The sequence below is a fragment of the Saccopteryx leptura genome, chromosome 5, assembly GCF_036850995.1.
Source record: "Saccopteryx leptura isolate mSacLep1 chromosome 5, mSacLep1_pri_phased_curated, whole genome shotgun sequence".
NCBI classification, from domain to species: domain Eukaryota; kingdom Metazoa; phylum Chordata; class Mammalia; order Chiroptera; family Emballonuridae; genus Saccopteryx; species Saccopteryx leptura.
In genome coordinates, this window is record NC_089507.1 from 203826441 (window position 1) to 203844910 (window position 18470).

At 48.9% G+C, this 18470-nt stretch overlaps 1 protein-coding gene across 2 annotated transcripts in view; it reads right to left on the reverse strand.

Annotated features, from left to right (window-relative positions):
- Nucleotides 1–18470, reverse strand: part of EYA2 (EYA transcriptional coactivator and phosphatase 2) — a 200504-nt gene that overhangs the window by 103428 nt on the left and 78606 nt on the right. For both annotated transcript variants that reach the window (XM_066387608.1, XM_066387607.1), the window contains exons 3-5: nucleotides 10090–10135; nucleotides 9304–9446; nucleotides 4489–4605 (exon numbers count right to left, since the gene is read on the reverse strand). In XM_066387608.1, coding sequence (XP_066243705.1) covers nucleotides 4489–4605; nucleotides 9304–9446; nucleotides 10090–10135 — 306 coding nt within the window. The remainder of the gene's footprint in view (nucleotides 1–4488; nucleotides 4606–9303; nucleotides 9447–10089; nucleotides 10136–18470) is intronic.

Below are 18470 nucleotides of genomic sequence, written 5' to 3' on the forward strand. Positions count from 1 at the left end.
CCCTGGAGCGCCCGCCTGACTACTGATTAGCACACACGTGGAAGGAAACGACGCAAGGCGGGGCGAGAGCCACCTCCCAGGGTCAGAAGGAACCGTCCTCTGAGCTCACAATGGAGTCTCTGCTTTGCACTGCTCTTTTCTCTGACCACAGCTACTTAAATCTCAGAGTTCAGGAAAGAGAAGTGCATTTGGGGAGAGCGTAGACTATCCAACCCGGAATTAGGGTAACAACAATAGTAACGACAACCACCAGAACGTCTGCAGAGCGCACGGTCTGTGCCAGGTGCTGTTCTGAGTACTGACTCACGCACATCAGCTCACCTAGTTTCACAACAGCCGTGTGGAGGTACCATTGGTGTCCCCATTTTACAGGGGGAAAGCGGAGGGACTGAGAAGTAACCTGGCTCAGGGTTGCATGCCGGTACATTGCAGAACTGGGACACATTAACTCAGTCTGACCTCACAGTTACTGCTTTTAACTACCATGCCCCGAAAGGAGTATTAAAAGGACACCCAGCCCCAATGCCCCTATCTGAGGTGCCCAAGACACATTCTGCTCAGTCCCCCTGGCAGCCCCAATATACCATCCTTCTTGCTATGATGCCATTTCCACCGGTGAGGAAACTGAGGCACAGAGAAGTGGGGCCAACTGCAGCCCAGGTCCAGAGCTCCTGACCTCCATTGAGTTCTTACAACACAGTCTCACGATGGCTTTTTTTTCTTCTCTCTCTAATCTTTGTGGTCATTTCTGTGAATAGCAGTGTTTTAGCGGGAGAAGCCAAAAAGAAACAACAGAAAAAAACAAAAGCCCATAAGCAATACATTTCAAGCTATAAAACCCCCCGCGTGAACTTAAAAAAAAAAGAAAATAAACAATCATGCGAAGGCCTAGCGAGTGCTGTGAACTTTTCTCTTTTATGTTTATTGTACACTTGGTGGCGAGGCAGTGTTATCCAAACAGATACAGATCTCAAACCAGGGCCCGGAGGGGGCGATGGCTCTGCACAAGTTTCTGGAAGTTCCTGAGATTTTGACCATCCACAAGCTTCAGTGCCTCAGTTTACTCTTCTGTAAAATGATGAGGTGGCCCCTCCTTAGGTACTTTTGCCGCTACAAAATGGGAAGTTTTAACTCTTAGAAAGGAAGGGACGCATTGCAGCTTCTAAACATGAACCAAATTTCATTCCAAGTCCGTGCTTTCAGGCCTAAAACTCTGTCAAACCCCCGTCTCCCTCTCCATTCCCTTCTCTGCCCGAACGCTGAGCCTGACCACTGTCTCCCATTCTGAAACGCACGCAGGAGTGGGAGAGTTTGTTTCTCCTCTGCAGCAACTTGAAAAAAAAAAAAGTTAATAGGAAGCACATGGGCATGGTGTGTGAGCGCTCTGTGTGTTTGTGTTTGAAAAAAAAAATACTTAAGGAGGAATATGTCAGGCTTGCAAAATGCCTGGGCTGTCTCAAGAGCAGTTTATGGCCATTAGCATTAGACGGAAGGCACTTAATTGGGACAAAGTCCAGCTGCTGCTGTAGCCTTTCTGGCATCTTGGCCATGAGGAAGATTAAGAAAATAACCTGGATTATTCTCAATGGTGGGGTGGAAGAGGAAAGGGTAAATAGAGGAAGAGATGTTTCTCTATCTGTGAGGGGCTGGAGGGGATTGTCGTGGTGGTGGGGTGGGGTCTAGGCCAGGGCTCGCCTATGGAGAGTCATCTTCTAGAAGAATCTATAAGAACTGGTGGGCAGGATAGTAGGGTGGTTATTTTCCTGGGCTCTGGGGTACAACTTCCTGGCTTCAAATCTCACTGACACAGCCATGTGACCATGGCTAAGTTACTTTACCAGCTTGTGCCTTTGTGTCTCTACCTGTAAGGAGGGGATCACGACAGAATCTATGTCATAGAGCTACTGGAAGGTGAAGGCAATGGCACAGACGCAGAGCTGAGGAGTCCTGAAGGAGTCCAGGGAGTAACACCGGGAGGGTCGGTGCAGAGCTGAGGAGTCCTGAAGGAGTCCAGAGAGTAACACCGGGAGGGTCGGTGCAGAGCTGAGGAGTCCTGAAGGAGTCCAGAGAGTAACACCGGGAGGACCCGCGCAGGCTCTGGAATCCTAGACACCTGAGTCTGAATCCCAGCTCGGAACACGCACTGGCTCTGTGGCCTTGGGAGAGTCATTTCTCTCGGGGCCTCATTTTCATCATCGGGAAAGCAGAGCGGACGGTGCCCACCTCCCGTGAGTGTTGTAAGGACCAGAGAAGAAATAACGTTATTCTACACGTCCTGGTCCAGGGAGAGCTCCTGCTCCCCCTTCCAGTCCCAGTTCCCTACTCACTACCCCCAGATTCGCGAGTCTCCTTTGGAGTCCTTCGACAGGGAGAGCCCCTTCCTGACCCAGGGCCTTTGCTCTTGCTGTCTCCTCTCCCTGGGCTGTCCTGTCTAGGGCTGCTCACATGGTGGGCTCCTTTCCACCACTCAGGTCTCTCTAACCACCTGGGTAATGTCCATCACCACTCCCTAACTCTTTGCCCATCACACTGCCCTGTCTTTGCCTTTCACAAGCTTTACCAACATCTGTAACCATCTATTTATTTGTTAAGTGATTACTGCTTGCCTCTCTCCCATGAGGGAACTGCCTCTGTTGACTGCTGTACCCCCGGCGCCTAAAAGGGTGCTCAGTAACAGAGCAGATGAATGAATGAGCGGCTGGGGAGCAACTCCTACCTAGCTCACCGTTACCTACACAGCGGGGTGGGGACAGGGTGTCTGGATGGGGGAGGGTGGAACTGTGTTTGCTGTTCAACCTCCGCAGCCTCAGAGGCCCCAAGGCAGTAAGTTCCGTGGCTATTGGCGGAGCTGGAAAAAACTGGCTTGAGACGGGCTCAAATACAAGTTCAAGTTCAGTGTCTTCACAAATCTTTATTATTGGGATTGGAACCACAATTCGCCTTCCACATAGAGAAGGGTTCCAGCAGCTTGTACCTTTCAGCGGAACTCCAAGAAGCCATTGTGGGATGACAGAGGTGACAGTGGAGGAAGAGAAGGCAGGACAAGACCATGGCAAAGAGCATGGGCTTTGGGTGAGGCTGGGGGTTGGGACCCTACCAGACCCACCAGAGACCCGACTCAGTCTGTCTCCCATTGCTCTGGTAGATCAGTCATTCTCTCTAGGTCTCAGTTTCCTCCCCCTGTAAAATGGGAATAATACCAGCAACAATGCTTTGGAGTGTCCATGCAGACCGTGTAAGCTGATCCAGCAATGCCAGGTAGCCTGTGGTGAGTGTTTGGTCAATGTCAGCTGATGGTGTCCCCAACACAGTCTGACGCAGACCTTTACGTGGAAGCTCTCCCAAGTGCTCGGCATTAATGCCACCCCCCTGTTTCTCCCCTGACATCATCTGCTGCCCTTTCACAATGCTTTTTTTTTCCCCAGAAAGGCTGCCCTTGACATCCATTTTCAAAAAGGTAAAGTGACAATATATGCAAACAGTCTTTTTAAAGAGAAAAGTGCACTCATTAGCCCACCGCCTTGTCATTATCCCTCCAGGTTTGCACATGACTTTTCAGACCCTTGGTGGCCACTCTTGCCAGCTTTCATGAAGGGAAAAAAATATCAGAATGAGGATCTCCAAAATTACTGCCATCAGCCCTCTGGTTCACACAGCATCCCCGACCTGCTGCCAATGGGGCACCGGAGAAGGGAAGGGCCCGGGGTGGGGGAGGACGCGACGGGCACAGGAGAACCCAGTAAGCCAGCTTCTTAGCATATCCGAGGAGGCAGGTGTACCCTGGAGTCCTCCCTTCCCCTTCTAAGGCCACCCTATGGGGATGCAAGACCTTGAACCTCCTGCTGAAATAGCTCCTTGACCTGCCTGGCCAATAATCCCACCCCCCAGCATTTCTCTGAGTCTACAGTGGACTGCCCGCCTCACCACACTTTACATCGGAGCTAGGAGCCCTGTACGATTCAGCTCTGCTTTCTCTCCAAGACTCTCTCCTTCTATGTCCCCCTGACTCTGCTCCAGCCTTGCTGCCTTAGTTCTGCGCCTCAGATACATCAAGACGTTTCCCTCTACACAGCGTTTGCACTGACAGTTCCCCAGGCCCGGCATGCTCTTCCCCTAGGTCTGCACATAGCTGGCTCCACCTCACTCGCTGGGTCTCTGTCCAACACCATCTCTTCCAGGAGCCTGTCCCAATGACTCTACCTAAAGTGAAACATCCTGCTCCTTTTGAACCAACTGCTCGTCACCCCCTATCCAAACACCACACAGGTGACTCCTCCCAAAACAGCCGGTTAATTTGTTGCTCTGCTTAGTCTTATCTCTGTGAGGGCAGAGCTCATATCTATTTTGTCCACCACCGTAACTCCACTCCTTGAGATAGATCCTGGCACACAGTAGGTACTCAATAAACTTGCTGACTAAATGAATGAATGGCATCCAACTCGGGCAACGCCTGGGAGAGGGCAGGGAGGGGCCGAGCGCCACACTGACCGTGCATCTGGTAGGTGTACGGGCTCTGTCCAGTGGCTGGGGTGCTGAAGCTGGAGCCGTAGCTGACGAATCCACTCTGGCCAGGGGAATGGCTCAAACTGTCTTCTGTCTTGATGCCTAGGAAGGAGGAAGAAGAAGCACCAGGGCATGTGATTAGGATGCCCGCTTGTCACCTACAGAAAAGCCACTGAGTCAAGACAGCATGCGCTTTTATCAGCTTCCAAACCAGGCATTGCAGACTGGTGGCTTGTGAGCCGAGGTTAGGCGACCGACCGACTTATGTTGCTAGGCCTGCGTATTTTTAAGGACAATCTGAAATTAATTGCTTTCGTTTAAAAATCAGATTTCACACACACACACACACAAAATTATGGACTTAACGGTTTCTCTTGAGCAATGGGATGGAGTCACGCCTGTGTTTCCATGTGACAAAAAGCTGTCCCTATAGGCTTCCCAGGTCGTGTGTGTCTCAGGTCACGGCAGATCCCATACTGTCTCTGAGACGGTGAGGCTGGTTCTAAGGTGCCATTTTTTTCACTATAGTTCTTTTTATACGCCCTAAGGCAGTAGGGAAAGCGGGGAAGGGAACGGCAGGGCTAGAGGGCCTCATGTTTTGCACATGTGGCCAGCTTCATGCTTTTTGCTCCTCTCTCTGGAGCAGCCATGTATGGCTTATAGTTCATCAGGAGTTTGGGGGAAGTAGTTAATGAACTCTCCTTCCTCTGTGAAGATGATTGCCCTTAATCTTAAGACACATCCTCTGTTTTATTGGGGGGGCGGGGTACCTGCTTATCCAAAGGCCACAGTTATGAATCTTCCTTCTGTTTCTGCCAAACTCTGACTTGCTTCTCCGAAGCACAGGCACCAGTTCCCTGAGCAACTGGCTGGGGAAGGGAGTATTGAGAGAGGGGGCTGATTCATCATCAAAAGCCCACACACTGTATACATTGTATTTTAATTGAAAATGTGGTCAACTTTGCTCATCTCTACCTTATAGGTATAAAATAGTGTTTTAATACTATGTAAATTTGTGGTTTTAAAAGAACATGTCTAGGGCCCTGGCCGGTTGGCTCAGTGGTAGAGCGTCGGCCTGGCGTGTGGAAGTCCCGGGTTCAATTCCCGGCCAGGGCACACAGGAGAGGCGCCCATCTGCTTCTCCACCCCTCCCCCTCTCCTTCCTCTCTCTCTCTTCCCCTCCCGCAGCCGAGGCTCCATTGGAGCAAAGATGGCCCGGGCGCTGGGGATGGCTCCTTGGCCTCTGCCTCAGGCGCTAGAGTGGCTCTGGTCACGACAGAGTGACGCCCCAGATGGGCAGAGCATTGCCCCCTGGTGGGCGTGCCGGGTGGATCCTGGTTGGGCACATGCGGGAGTCTGTCTGACTGCCTCCCTGTTTCCAGCTTCAGAAAAATACAAAAAAAAAAAAAGAACATGTCTAGTTCTAGGGATGGTTTATAATTATGGTTTCCCTCTTTCTCACCCATTCACTCCAATGGTAGAGTTCAGTAGTTATATAATATGGCCAGTAAAGCCAAAAATCACTATCAGGGTTTTTGTTTTGTTTTGTGTGCTTTTATTTTTTTATTTTTCTGAAGTTAGAAGCAGGGAGGCAGTCAGACTCCTGCATGCGCCCGACCGGGATCCACCAGGCATGCCCACCAGGGGGCAATGCTTGGCCCATCTGGGGCATCGCTCCGTTGTGGCCAGAGCCATTCTAGTGCCTGAGGCGGAAGCCATGGAGCTGTACTCAGTGCTTGGGGCCAGCTTTGCTCCAATGGAGCCTTGGCTGCGGGAGGGGAAGAGAAAGATAGAGAGGAAGGAGAAGGGGAGGGGTGGAGAAGCAGGTGGGCGCTTCTCCTGTGTGCCCTGGCGGGAATAAAACCTGGGACTTCCACATGCTGGACCGACGCTCCACCGCTGAGCCAACTAGCCAGGGATTTTTTTGTTTGTTTGTTTTTGTTACAGAAAATGTTTGCTGGCTCCTCTCTTATACAAAGAAATAATAAACAGAGGGACCCTAAACATCAAATTCTGGGCTGTGGCTATCTCTAAGAAGGAAAGAGAACCTCTATTTCACTTTTTATTTTTTAAGTTGGATGATTAGTTCATGGGTATTTGTAGTGTTACCCTTTACGCTTTCACATATGGCCTTAAATGTTGCATAATAAGTTGAGAAAAAATACTTAACACTCCTAATGTCTTTGCCTCTAGTTTGCCCAATTGTATTATTTCCCTGGAACTATTTAAACAAAGATAATAATGCTATTTGCCAAGGAGCAATAAGAAAAGTCTCCTAACAAGATTCAACAAGGTTTCTCCCAACAATGAGCAAACACTGCTTGCTCAGGCACAGGCATATATGAAGGGAAACAGTTTTTCATCCCACCTGTCATTATTCAGTGACAAGGACATGACGGGTGTGCGTAGCAGCCTGGTTTCAACTGTATTGATTGAGCATTTCCCTTGGGCTGAGCCCTTCATATGTAGGTTAGGGGTTGGCAAATTACAGTCTGTGGGTCAAATGTGGCCCCCTGCCTGCTTGTGTCAATAAAGTTTTATTGGAACACAAATGCACTCATTACATAGTGTCCAGCTGCTTTCATGTTCCAATGGCAGAGTTGAACAGTTGTGGCCGAAACTATGTTGCCCACAAAGCTGAAAATATTTACTATCTGACCCCTTACAGAAAAGGGTAGCTGGGCCCCTAGAGAGACGATCTCACCCAAATTTCACAGCCTCCGCAAGGAGGCCAGACTTAGCTTGGCTCCACAGTATGAATGATGAGGCTCAGCCAGGGTCTCCGGACCAGCAAGGGGCAGAGGCGGGTGTGAGCCCAGGACGTGTGTGCTCTTACTGCCTCTGCTGTATCGTCAGAGAACAGACTCTCTGAAAGTAACTTAAAAGAGATCATAAAAAGACTTTGAGCCAAATTAATTTCCACCCGATGCCATGTTTTGTCTGGGAACAGGACTAGTTTTCTCTTTTATGCTGAAAAATAATACGGCTTCATTTTTTCTTGGCTGTCGGCCAGGCGGGGTGATTTACGTGTGACAGGATCCCCCAAGTCTTCTAGCACAGGAGGGACAGAAAGTTAAAAATGACGCCCACACCTGTTGGCCAAGGTCTGTCACAGGTGATCCCCCCGGATTTATGGAACGTGCACTCTGGCAACAGAGCTTGGTCTTAGGTTCGGACCTCTGAGCCAGGTTGCCTGGGTTTAATTCCTCCTCTGCCACCAACCAGCTGGGTGACCTTGGGAGAGGCACTTTCTCTCTCTGAGCTCCCAGTTATTTATCCCTCAAAAGAGAAAAATGATGGGACCTTCCTCATAGTGTCAAAGGGAGATTAAAGGAACTAGTGGACACACAGCACTGAGAACTGTGGTGGCACCATGACCAATGCCTGACCTGCTGTCCCCCAGGCCTTGTCACTGCTCCCCCTAGAACTGCTCTTCTATCGGTCTACTTCTGTCTGTCGCTGCGCTCCTCTACCACCTCTGCTTCCCTGCAACCCAACCTCCGCACAGCCGCCAAGGCGATCTGCAAAGCCCCCAGACTGTATCCTACAGCCCTCTGCTTAGACACTCGCCCACGAGAGTTCCATTTCAGGCGTGACACAATCCCAAATCCCTCCCAGGCCTCGTAGGCTCTGCCCAGCTCACCCCGCGCTGGGCTCCAGTCACGGGGCTCCTTGGGCTTGCCAGATCCCTTCCCATCCCAGACCTTCCCACGGCGGTCCTCTCTGCCCGCACGCTTTCCCGCCTGAGCCTGCACACGCTCCTCTCTCGGCTCTCGGCTGAATCGGCCCCTCATCTAAAAGGCCGGCATGCCGCTGGGACCTAAATGATTCTTCCTCGCTCTCTCCTGGCCTTCTTTCCCTTGATACCGTGCACGCATATCACACCACCACTGGCTCTCCTGGGTCCCCAGCCAGCTGCAGAGCTTGGAACTTCTCAGCCTCCATAATTGGTGAGCCAATTCCTTTAATCTACCATCTGTAGACTATCTTCCTATCTATCTCCATCCCATTGGTCTTGCTCCTCTGGAGAATCCTGACTAGTGCAGACAGAGACAGGTCAGCAGTGGATGGTGGGCCCGGTTCACTGAGCCTCCAGTTCTCAGCAGTGAGGTTCTGACAGTCAAGGTCTGGAGCTCTGTTGTCTTTGCCTTCCCAGCATCCCCTTCTTCTGATACCATCACCGTGTTTTCCTTTAAGAGAATCTCCCCTCCCTCATGTATAATCCACATGCTTCGGCCGCCTCCTCTCTCTCACCTCCACTTTCTTGCCTTGCTCTAAGTATTGTCATAGGACTTGGTTTAGGCCAGTGAGGGTCAATATGGGTTTCCGGTGGAACTACTGGGAAGGATGAGCTCTCCGTCCCCGGGGCGTGCCGAGCTGAAAGGTGAGCCCGGAGTTGATGGGCACCATCTTTGCGGCCACATGGAAAAACCTGGGTGGGAGTAAAACCAACTCAGAGGTTTTACTCCATCTGAACGCGGAGTGAGATGTATTCTTCCTGACATCATTTGAGCACCTGGAGCCAGCCATGCCTGATGTCAGTCCCAGTGTGTAAATCATTACATTTATATTTTTCCCAAGCCAGCTTGGGTTAAGTTTCTTACTCTTGTGATCAAAAGAGGCCCTGATAGAGTCCGTAGAACTTGAACCCTATTTAAAGTGTGTCTGTCCTTCTCTATCCCCAATACAACACTAGGCTGGAATCACTTATCATTCTGCATTTAACTGAGGCAATAGGACAGAAGAAAGACCATAACGTTGGGGCCCAGGGGGAAAGCAAGGCCTTCAGCTGGTACTCACTATAAGAAGGTATCCCATAGGCTTGCGCTGGAGGAGGGTAAGCTGCATAGGGGGTGGCCTGCTGAATCCCCGCGCTGTACTGTGTCTGGCCGTAGGCAGCCATGGCCTCGGGAGGCTGGCCGGGCAGGACACGGGGACAAGGTCTGTGTGGAAGGAGAGAAGATTAAATCTGCAAGCCCAGCCCAGCTTCCCTTCCCCCTTATTTTGGTATCAACACTACTATTTTCCTTTGGGTATTGACTCTTTCCAGGCCAGAGACGACTTACGTGCTCATCAAATTCCATTTCATTGTCCCTCTTCCTGGGCCTAGGATGACTGCATTTCCTGTGTCCCCTTGGCAGTCACCATCCAACTGTGTGCCTGGGTTCTGCCCAGGGGGAACAGAGAAGCCACTCCCAGGTGTGGCTAACAAAACCATCCCCTGTGACCTTCCTGCCCTCTCTCCTCTTGGCAGCAAATGTGGAAGGCACAGGTTGCGACGGCAGAGCTCTAACATGGACACACCCTGGATCCTCGAGGCAGTGTGTGGCGAGGCGACTCCCTGGAGAGTTTCACTCAATCCACACGGCCTTTTATGTGAGTTAAGGAATACAGTTTTGTTGTGTTAAGCCGCTGAGACCAGGGTTTACTGGTTATTGCAGCAGAACCTATCCCACCCTGACTATCTACTCGTATTTAGATACCCTCCCAGCTGACTGCAGCGTTGAAAGGGCTGTCGGTCAAGATGCCCTGCTCTTAGCCAAGGAGTAGGCACGTGATAGGAGGAGACAAGGCAAGGGTACTCACCTCGCCAAGAGCTGGGACACGCGTGGAAGGGCCGATGTGGTGACGCCTGGAGGGGAAAAGACAAAGTTGAGGGGCTTTAGCTGTTAGAGCAGGGGTAGTCAACCTTTTCACACCTACCGCCCACTTCTGTACCTCTGTTAGTAGTAAAATTTTCTAACCGCCCCCCCGGTTCCACAGTCATGGTGGTTTATAAAGTAGGGAAGTAACTTTACTTTATAAAATTTATAAAGCAGAGTTTTATAAATTTAAAAAAAAAAGCAAGTTAAAGCATATAATAACAATTACTTACCAAGTACTTTATGTCGGAGTTTCGCTAAGTTTGGCAGAATAAATCTTTATAAAACAACGTACTATCGTTAAATCTATCTTTTTATTTAGACTTTGGTTGCTCCACTACCGCCCACCATGAAAGCTGAAACGCCCACTAGTGGGCGGTAGGGACCAGGTTGACTGTCACTGTGTTAGAGTGATGTTCCATAGAAATTGTGACTTCAGACACCTTAAGTGGGGAGAAACTTAAGACGCTGCCAGCCAATAGCCATGAGGCTTTGGGCAGACCGCCTAGAGTCTCTGGGCCTCAGTCCCCTCCTGTGAAATGGGGGGAAATCTTTATTTCACATGGATGCGTGAGGATCCAATGAGAAGATGATAATGATGTCCATCCACATTTAATGTGCCAAGCTCTCTTCTAAATCCATTATCCAGGCTGACTATTTTAATGCTCATACTCACCCCTTGAGCAGGGTTCCAGTGACAGTCCCCTGTCACCGAGGAAGCCCTGGAGGCACAGCGAGTTTAAGTTACTCACTCGAGGCCACACAGGTCATAAGGGGTAGATCTGTGCTCTACACCTAGGTGGTCGGGCTCCAGAGTTCGTCTTTGCAACCAGGACGCTACAGCCCACAGTGACAATCAGCATTACTAAGAGCAACTCACATACACCGAGAAGTTCACCACGTGCTAGACCCTGTGTTCACTGCGTGTCTGGATGATCTTATACCATCCTCACTATGGCACAAGGCTGGCAATGGCATTCTCCCCAATGTGCAGATGAAGAAACTGGGGGAGGCCAAGTAGTGCCTCGCTCAAGCTAAACAACCTCCGGGCATGGGAACCACCCCTTGAACCCAAGGGTCGTTGACTGTCCATTCCCTTAATCATCAGGTGAGTTAATTCCGTTTGAGTCCCAAACCACTGAGGTGAGGATGGGAGTCCTGAAGTCCATGCGGAGAGTTACAACTGGAATTAAAAAATGGGACAATGTCAGCATGGATTGCTCACAGCAAGAAGGAACTGTGTGAGGCTTTTGTTCCCGCTGTAGATGTGAGAATGTGTTGTTGTGTCGTGTGTGTGTGTGTGTGTGTGTGTGTATATGCGGGTACCGAACGGCAGTGTAAAAACAGATTTCTCATTATGTATCATATTGAAAGAAAAGCTGGAACAGTCTAATACTGAGAGAAGCCCCTGGGGCACAGTAGGGTGATTGCTCGGTGCTAATTTCCCTGCTCTGGCTTTGCTGCTCCGGGCGGGGCCTCCGCTTCTCATTCTCCCGAGGACTAGAGAATGAACCGTCACATCCTGAAGTAGACACTGCCTTGTTATTGGTATCGAGTGCGTTTAGTACATAAGTTACTGAATTAAACATTTTGAATATGTTTTCTTTAATAAATATGTAAATATTCCTAAAAATCGGAATCTATGGAAACATACCTATAAATCTGAAGCAAGAGTCTTTGCCCCACAACCACTCTGCCATGATTTGCACGTTCCCCTCACTCCAGCTCCCACCATTAGCTGAACGTGGAGAGATCTGCCTCCCCCACAAGGGCAGGTCCCCCTCTCCTGCTGGGCAAACCCGTAATCCTCTCCTATTCCTACCCGGCAGCCCAGGAAGGCTGTGCAAGCCAGATATAGGCATTCAGGAAGTGCAAAGAGATTTTCTTTTTATAGATGGTGTAATTTGGGGAAAGTGCACGCTTTTTACCTGGGTTTTGTTTTGGGGAGGGGTTGTTATTTTAAAAGCTGGTCTCACATTTTAATTTTCATCCTGAGACACGTGGGAGAATTGAAAATGAATGGATTATATATGGAATGATCTTCTTCCTCTCTCCCTTCTTCCTTTTTTTTTGCCAGCTAAGGATGGTGCAGACCTCATTGAGAATCCTGATGGTGTGTGACAATGGAAGGCTCTCAAAACGCCTTCCCTTCTTTGGGCATCTGGGCTGGGACTGTGTCAAGGATGAAGATGGGTGGGGCAGGGACTCCAGGGAGCAGAGAGCCCCTCTCTTCCTCTGGTATTCTCGCTGTGGTCCGGGGCTGTTCGGAGGTCATGCGGACCAGTAGGCCCACCTGCAGTTGTAGCTGCATGCCATCTGTATACCAGGAAGTGGGCATGTGGGCAACGCCAACCTTGATGTGCAAGGTGGAGCAGTTGGCATCACTCTTCAAGGCTCAGGTGACAAGCTGGTGCTCGGCGTAGCCTGGGCTGTCTCTCAGTGATGCCCAGACACCTGCTTCACCACTTTTGGGTGCCACTGTATTTGATGGCTTTCTCCAGGTGGCTTCACCTTGTCACCGTGTGTCTCAGAAGGATGGGGCTGGCACATCATAAGGGGCAGGCAGCTCTCCAGCATAGAGGGGCACAGAGCCTCCTCCATTTACTTCTTTTTTTTATTAATTTTTTAAATAATTTTATTTTTTTAATGGGGTGACATCAATAAATCAGGATACATATATTCAAAGATAACATGTCCAGGTTATCTTGTCATTCAATTATGTTGCATACCCATCACCCAAAGTCAGATTGTCCTCTGTCACCTTCTATCTAGTTTACTTTGTGCCCCTCCCTCTCCCCCTTTCCCTCTCCCTCTCCCCCCTCCCCCCGTAACCGCCACACTCTTATCAATGTCTCTTAGTCTCACTTTTATGTCCCACCTACGTATGGAATAATGCAGTTCCTGGTTTTTTCTGATTTACTTATTTCACTTTGTATAATGTTATCAAGATCCCACCATTTTGCTGTAAATCAGGGGTCCCCAAACTTTTTACACAAGGGGCCAGTTCACTGTCCCTCAGACGGTTGGAGGGCCACCACATACAGTGCTCCTCTCACTGACCACCAATGAAAGAGGTGCCCCTTCTGGAAGTGCGGCGGGGGGCCGGATAAATGGCCTCAGGGGGCCATATGCGGCCCGCGGGCCTTAGTTTGGGGATGCCTGCAATGATCCGATGTCATCATTTCTTATGGCTGAGTAGTATTCCATAGTGTATATGTGCCACATCTTCTTTATCCAGTCATCTATTGATGGGCTTTTTGGTTGTTTCCATGTCCTGGCCACTGTGAACAATGCTGCAATGAACATGGGGCTGCATGTGTCTTTATGTATCAATGTTTCTGAGTTTTTGGGGTATATACCCAGTAGAGGGATTGCTGGGTCATAAGGTAGTTCTATTTTCAGTTTTTTGAGGAACCACCATACTTTCTTCCATAATGGTTGTATTACTTTACATTCCCACCAACAGTGTATGAGGGTTCCTTTTTCTCCACAGCCTCTCCAACATTTGCTATTACCTGTCTTGTTAATAATAGCTAATCTAACAGGTGTGAGGTGGTATCTCATTGCAGTTTTGATTTGCATTTCTCTAATAACTAAAGAAGATGAGCATCTTTTCATATATCTGTTGGCCATCTGTATTTCTTCCTGGGAGAAGTGTCTGTTCATGTCCTCTTCCCATTTTTTTATTGGATTGTTTGTTGTTGAGTTTTATGAGTTCTTTGTATATTTTGAATATTAGGCCTTTATCTGAGCTGTTGTTTGAAAATATCATTTCCCATTTAGTTGGCTGTCTGTTTATTTTGTTATCAGTTTCTCTTGCTGAGCAAAAACTTCTTAGTCTGATGTAGTCCCATTCATTAATTTTTGCCTTCACTTCTCTTGCCTTTGGAGTCAAATTCATAAAATGCTCTTTAAAACCCAGGTCCATGAGTTTAGTACCTATGTCTTCTTCTATGTACTTAATTGTTTCACGTCCATTTACTTCTGAATTTAAAACTCTACACCTCTTCTTCCTCCTCAGCTTCCTAAGGATGAAGGGAGGAGCTCAATGGCTGGCCAGAGCCCCTGGGAGGAGCTCATTCATTCATTCATCCATTCATTCATTCATTCATTGCCTACCACGTGTTGGGCATACGTTAGGAACTGGGTTCCAGGAGTGAGCAAACGTAGTCAGGGTCCCTACCCTCAAGAACCCTCCCTGTTTGGCAGGGAGATGATTGGCAAGCAAAAAGTACACAAATCAGTACTTAATTCTAATTATTGCACCAGGAACCTTAATGTGCACCGGCTCGGCCTGGGGACTGTGTTAAAGTGCAGACTCCAGTTCTGCAAGGCAAGGAGCTCCCGGGTGATGCTGACACAGCCGGCCCGAAGCCACATTCCGCGTAGTGAGAGAGCTTAGATCACGAGCTAACATTCCGCGTAGTGAGAGAGCTTAGATCACGAGCTAATAAAGACCTGCAGATTAGAACAAAGGACCACAATTCTGAGTTTGTAAAAATAAATGTCCATGCTGGGAGTTACACCCTCAAACACATACTAGGGCCAAAAAATTCATCTAATTGATCAAGGTAAAGATCCGATTTTAATATGAGGAAACTAAAAAAGCTGGGATTTGTGTGCTTAAGTGCACACTTACGTGTAATTGTGTGTGCAGGTGATTGTGTGAAGTAACCTGTCCAAGGACACGTCTGCTCTGTTCATTCATTCATGCATTCAGCAGATGTTTATTATGCACCTACTGTGGGCTAGATCTACAGCCCAAATCTCGGCATCTGTTAACTTAATATTCCTTCTGCGGAAGGTATGTGCGCAGAAGGGGTCAGACCCAAACTGAAATCCTAACTCGGCTGCAACAGAACTATCTGACTCTGAGCCCGTCCCTTCTTTCTCTAAGCCTCCTTTTCCACATCTGCAAAATGGGGCAACAGCTCATTCCCGAAGTGTTACTGCAAGGATTTCACAGGCAGGTATCTGCCAAACGGTGCAGCAGCCATTATTAGCTTTCCATTCTCCTGGGGCTCTTGCTTAAGCCGCTTAAATCTGGGAGCCCAATTTGAATGTTCACACTTTTTTTTTTTTTTTACCTCTCACTGGGAGGATTAAGAAGCTAATGATTCTGAAAGCAGCAACCACTATTATGATGTCTAATTGGACCCCAGGGGCTGCTTCTAGCTGATCACTGTGAGATGAGACAATTTCCAGGGAGATATTTTGAGGCAGGTCTTCGCGATAAAAAGGCACGTCTATAAACTGTGTCAGCTCACCTCCCTCGTGTGGGTGGTGTAAATTGCTCCCAGATCAGGGACAGGGACAGCAGGAGGGATCACTGTATTAAAAGTCCAGAAGTGAGCACCCCGATTTCGATTCACATTGAGTGACCATGTGACAGTGAACAAGTCATCTGTCCATCGTGGGGGGGTATTCCTGAGGACTGAGAGGAATGAGGCCAGCATATCCCAGAGTGTGGGGATTTAAGGGGATAGAAAAATATTTGTTCTATTTAAATCATCACAAATTTCTTTTACTGCATATTTGAATCATAAGAAGACTTATCAGAGTCATAACTTTTCATTTCTGGAACTGGTCTTAAGCCATCCTTTTAAAATGGATGTATTGAAAGGGAATCATTTCAAAGAAAAACGAGTAAGCAAGTGACAGTATGAATATATGGCAGAGAAAGTAGCCTGAGAAGGTGTGAGGTTTGTGAGGCACCCCAGTAAGTGAAAGTCCTTTACCCACGGACAGCATTAGGTAACTCTTAATACTCTGTGTCCTTTTTTCATAAAGAGGGGCTTGGTAATTTCCTTAACACGAAACCAATTCTGTTCCGTGCAGATAGGGGTCGTTCCAGGGGCCAGCTCCCCCAGGAAGCCCCCTGAGAAAGGCTGAGAGGCGGCAAAGCTGAACGTGACCTGTGGCTGCCCAGGTGAGGACCCGGGCAAAGCTCTGCACAGCTAAAGCGGGTGAGGGTGAAATGAATTGAAATCTGCCAGCCCCAGGCTGGAACCGATGAGACTGAAACACAATTAGATCACGTCAGGAAGTCTGAGAAGATGACAGCCCAGCTTGTTCATAGGGTGGTGGCTTCGTCTCTCGAAACACTTAATGAGATTACAGCTTTGGTTTTTGCAAAATGCATTTGCATTTAAAATTTTTTAAAAATTGATTTTAGAGAGAGAGAGAGAGGAGTGGGGAGCATTCACTTGTTGTTCCACTTAGCTGTGCATTCATCGGTCGCTTCCCGTTTGTGCCGTGACTGGGGATGGAACCTGCAACCTGGGTGTTTTGGGATGACTGTCTAACCGACTGAGCTAATTGACCGGGGCCACGTAAATTTGCATTTTAAAAGAAAAAGAATTTCTCTATTCAGCTTTATTTTCTTAGTTCTCCAACTTTCCTCCATCCTTCCAGAAGATGGGATACATGCAGATCCAGTTTTCCCTTGAATGGTAGTGAAGGACAGCTATGATTTTGCAAGTGGCCCCTGCAGGTGAGGCAGGCACTGTGCTAACCTGCAAGGGTCTTATCTTCTTTATTCTCCTTAAGAACCAGACGAGGAGGCTCTGGTTCAGCCTGAGCGTCTGCATATCTAACAAGCTCCCAGGCGATGCCGAGGCTTCTGGCCCACCAGCCACTCTGAATAGCAAGGTGCTGGCTCTGTGGTTCCACAAATCCTCTTGTGCATCAAAATCGCCCTGGAAATTCTGCTAGCACCTTGGGTATTAATCTGTACTTCACAGACTTGGAAAAGGAGGTGGGGGGGGGAAGTAAAGGAAACTGGACTAAGGATTCAAAGCCGATATCAGCCTGAAGCTCTCTGTGATTCCTCAAGACTGCTCTGTATCCATCCACCTACTTCTCCATCCACCCACCCCGTTCATCCATCCTTCCATCCATTTACCTATCCCTGCACCCACTTACCCATAAATAATTTTTAGCGGCCTAACAGGAGCTAGGCACGAAGTTATGTACACATTTGGAACAGATTTTTAAGTATATATATATATAGGGATAAAAAATTGTCTTTGGTCTTGGAGGAATTCAGCATTTAGGACAACAGCTCTCAACCTTGGGTGTACAATAAGCTCATCTGGAGAGCTTTTTAAAATATCCTGTTGCCTGGGTGACACTTCTGACCAATGAGAGGATGGGATCTGGACATGAACATCAAATTTTTTTTTAACTTCCCAGGAGATTCCAATGTGTGGGCAGTTTTAAAGCCCAGCAGCGTCAACATACCTGGGACTTGTTCGAAAGGCCGATTCTCGGGGTTCCTGCGCAAACTTGTATCGAATCAGAGAGGCTGGGAGTGGGGCCTTGCAATCCGTGTGCTAGCAGAATTTCCAGGGCGATTTTGATGCACAAGAGGATTTGTGGAACCACAGAGCTAGCGCCTTGCTACTCAGAGTGGCTGGTGGGCCAGGAGCCTCGGCATCACCTGGGAGCTTGTTAGATACGCAGACGCTCAGGCTGGGTCAGAGCCTGCAGTGTAACGAGGTCCCCAGGTGAGTCGACGCACATTAAAGAGGGAGAGACAGGCAGCTTACCTCTGCTCAGTGTTTTCAGGCAGGCCACTCTCTCTCTCACATTCCTTCCTGCTTTATTGTTCATAGACATTCCCACCATCTGAAATCCCTTAATTGTTAAGAAAAAACTCAGCACCTGCCGCCACAGTCTGGGAGCGGGGGCGTGTCTGTCCTGTTCACTGTGATACTCCCTGCGCCCATTCCAGGGCCTGACCCACGGCGGGCTTTTGGGGACAATTTACCAAACAAACCTTCATTATTTAGAGGGGAGACTGAGGCTCAGAGAAGAGTAGAGATTTGTCCAGGTTCACAAAGAGCTGAGGACAGGGCTGGGATCCACAGGTGGCCTGACTGAGCCCCCACGTGGGAAGGGATTGTTGGGAGCAGAGGGACGGTTACCATACAAAGTCCCCGAAGGCGGGCAGTGGACGGACTTGGATCTCCACGGGGTCCCCAGTGCCTCTAACACAGTAGGTATACCAAACAGTCTGCTGTCTACATGATTAGAGAAACAAAGGAACAAAAGGGACACTACCAACTCTCTCTGTGGAGGGGCCCGGGAGGCAGAGGCGTTGCTGGATAAGGGGGAGTTTGTAAGGCAGAACTGAAGGGGGAGGGAGCCTTCTAGAAATCAAGGCTGCAGATCCACCTCTAGAAATTGATTCGCCTTTAAAAATGTGGAAAGTTGGGCAACCCCGCAGGGGGCACAGCGTGTGCAAAGGCTGTGAGGTGTGTAACCCCCAGGGGCTTACAGAGGGGAGCAATCATTTAGTCCTATAGTCTTGCATTCAGCCCG